This window comes from Seriola lalandi, unplaced genomic scaffold (assembly GCF_002814215.2).
Source record: "Seriola lalandi dorsalis isolate HSWRI2012SDOR001 ecotype SW California unplaced genomic scaffold, Sedor1 jcf7180002054969, whole genome shotgun sequence".
Classification (NCBI taxonomy): Eukaryota; Metazoa; Chordata; class Actinopteri; order Carangiformes; family Carangidae; genus Seriola; species Seriola lalandi.
In genome coordinates, this window is record NW_019525520.1 from 930,327 (window position 1) to 933,031 (window position 2,705).

At 39.7% G+C, this 2,705-nt stretch overlaps 1 protein-coding gene across 1 annotated transcript in view; it reads right to left on the reverse strand.

Annotated features, from left to right (window-relative positions):
* Nucleotides 1–2,705, reverse strand: part of amdhd2 (amidohydrolase domain containing 2) — an 8,322-nt gene that overhangs the window by 1,763 nt on the left and 3,854 nt on the right. Inside the window, exons 6-8 of the mRNA XM_087170941.1 lie at nucleotides 2,458–2,670; nucleotides 1,873–1,961; nucleotides 983–1,127 (exon numbers count right to left, since the gene is read on the reverse strand). Coding sequence (XP_087027067.1) covers nucleotides 983–1,127; nucleotides 1,873–1,961; nucleotides 2,458–2,670 — 447 coding nt within the window. The remainder of the gene's footprint in view (nucleotides 1–982; nucleotides 1,128–1,872; nucleotides 1,962–2,457; nucleotides 2,671–2,705) is intronic.

The window sequence follows — 2,705 nt, forward strand, 5'->3', positions numbered from 1 at the left end:
CAGGCAATCATCCTCAATAACGACGCGTCCACGGTGGATAATTAATCCTCCGCAGTCGAGCTGCAGAGAAAACGACGACAATATTCAACTCAAGCTGCTTCTGCCTGAACTTCAGGGGAGTTATGAGCTTATTCCTATTATTTACAATCATGTGATCGTATCCCTCCGCCACTCAGACTAGTTCCAGGTTACATCCCTGTTTATCCAGTAATGGCTAAAAAGTGTTTTGTGAGGTCACCCCTTGACCTTTGACCTTTAGCCACCAAAATCTTATCAGTTCATCCTTGAGTTCAGGTGAACGTTGCTGCCAAACTTCCAGTTACTGAGATATCGTGAAAACAACACGGCCTCCTGCTCCGACTGTCGCGGCCACAGAGGAGTAAAAAGTTTTATTTCTGTTAATTTATTATAAAAGTGGCAGAAACTTCAACAAGCTCGGTGGGAACGTACGTGGGCCCTGATCTAACACCACAGAACACCCTCTACAAACAGTTCCACTTCATAATATCAGATTATGAATATTATGAATATGATCATTAACTAGGAACTTCATTTTTTTGACCTAATTTTATTCTTCGTCACTGTATCTGCTGTTTTTAGTGTATTATTGTTTTTTGATCAGTATTGAATGTTTTACTTTCACTTTAGATAAAGCGGGAACTTGTCATTGTTGTTATTATTGTTATCAGTAATTTTACTTTTGTTTGTTTTTGTCATTATTTTGTCGTTCCTTTGTTTGCGCTTGATTTTAATGAACATTGTTGTTTTACATTATGACGTCATGTTTACCTGAGCGGAGCCCAGGAAGGGAAGCTGCTAGTGGCTAATGGGGATCCAAATAAATAAATAAATAAATAAATAAATAAGTAAGAGAACGAACGAACGAATAAATAAATAAATAAATAAATTCAAGCTCAGTCGTCGTCCCTGAACTCTCAGGAAGAAGCAGGAGAACCAATGAGAGCAGAGCACGACCTCTGACCTGAGGGGTGAGCTCTGTGGGCGATGCGTAGAGCAGCAGGGTTGGTGTGGATCCCGTCGGCGATCATGCCGTAGTAGACCGTCCTGCCCGCAGGGACCTGATCACTGGTCAGCAGACCCACGATACCAGGGTCCCGGTGGTGGAACTGGATCACAGCAAAGACAAAAGTCAGATTGTCCCATTTATGACACTGCAACTAAACTACGGAGGACTGAAGGTCAAAAATTAATAAATGAATTAATACGCCATTAAATGAACCAAAATAATATTAAAAATAAACACAAGCATTAATTTAGTAATAAAATGTGACATAAACCAATATTTCTGTTTTAATTTGCTTCTGTAATTATATACCTTTATATTAATTCTCCTATTTATTTACTTTACCATTTTAATTTCCATTCTATATACTTATTTTTATGTATTTATTTATCCATTCATTATTTCCCCTTTGCATTTTCCCCTGTAGGTATGGAGGAAGAGGAGGAAGAGGAGGAGGAGGAGGAGGGAGGAGGAGGAAGAGGAGGGGGGGGGCTGCACAGAATCAATACATATACAAATACAATGGGAAAGTAAATAGAGAGATGTGAGGTCACTAGAAGATTAATCAGAGAAGAAAAGAAAGATATTTAATGTTATGTGTTTGTTGTCATCTCTTACGTACGGAAGAGGATTAAGGCCACATGGGAAACATTTTTTTGTTTTAGAATTTCGACTTTAATCTCTGAATTCAGACTTTTTGTTGGATTATTTACGGAAGCCCTTAAAGGCAAGTGAATCTTTTTTTTTTTTTTTTTTAATCATTTTTCTATAGTTTTTTTTAATTCCATCTGTATAAACACCCTCGAGAGGCAAGTTCCTGGCCCGAGAGAGGAGCGGGTGGGACTCACAGGTAACATGGCGTTGAACAGGTGAGTGATGAAGGAGGCTCCGTGCTGAACGGCCTCCTCAGCCTGAGACAGGTTCGCCACCGAGTGACCTGCACGAGCAAAACAGTGACCAACATTTCACAAGTCAGAGCTGCTGAAACATCCATCAGGAAAAGTAATGAAGCATTTCCTTAATTTCATATTTTAGAAATAAGAATTGTAAAAATAATTTATAAATGAATAATTAATCCATCAATTAATACTTTAGATTTAAAAATGCAATTTGCAAAAACAGCATAAAACTCTCATTAAATAAACCGTTTATAAATAAAAACTATTTGAATTTCAATTTCCATTTATTTTTCCATCTGCTTTTACTTTTCCTATTAGCTGATTGAAGCAGGTGGAAAAAGGAAATGAAATAAACGGTTTATTTAATGAGAGTTTTATGCTGTTTTTGTAAATCCATTTTTAAATCTGAAGTAATCTCAGTCTCAGCAGGTTTACGTCAATACAGAATCAATACAGAATCAACTGTGTGGGAGATAAAGACCTTGAAACCCAAATATGATCAGAACCAGTATGAACCCAGATGACGTAGCTCACCTAACGACACCGTGATGCCCCTCTGGCAGAGCTCCCTCACCACTGATTGGCTGCTGGCCAGCTCTGGAGCCAGTGTCACCATGGCAACGTTGTCCAGGCCGCCGTAGGTCTCCATCAGGTCGTCGATCCCTCCGGACTGAAAGGTGCGGAGATACTGCTCCGGGTGGGCGCCCTTCTTCTCCACACTGATGAACGGGCCCTCCAGGTGAAAACCTACAGAGACAGAGACAAGGTGAGTTCCTGCCCCT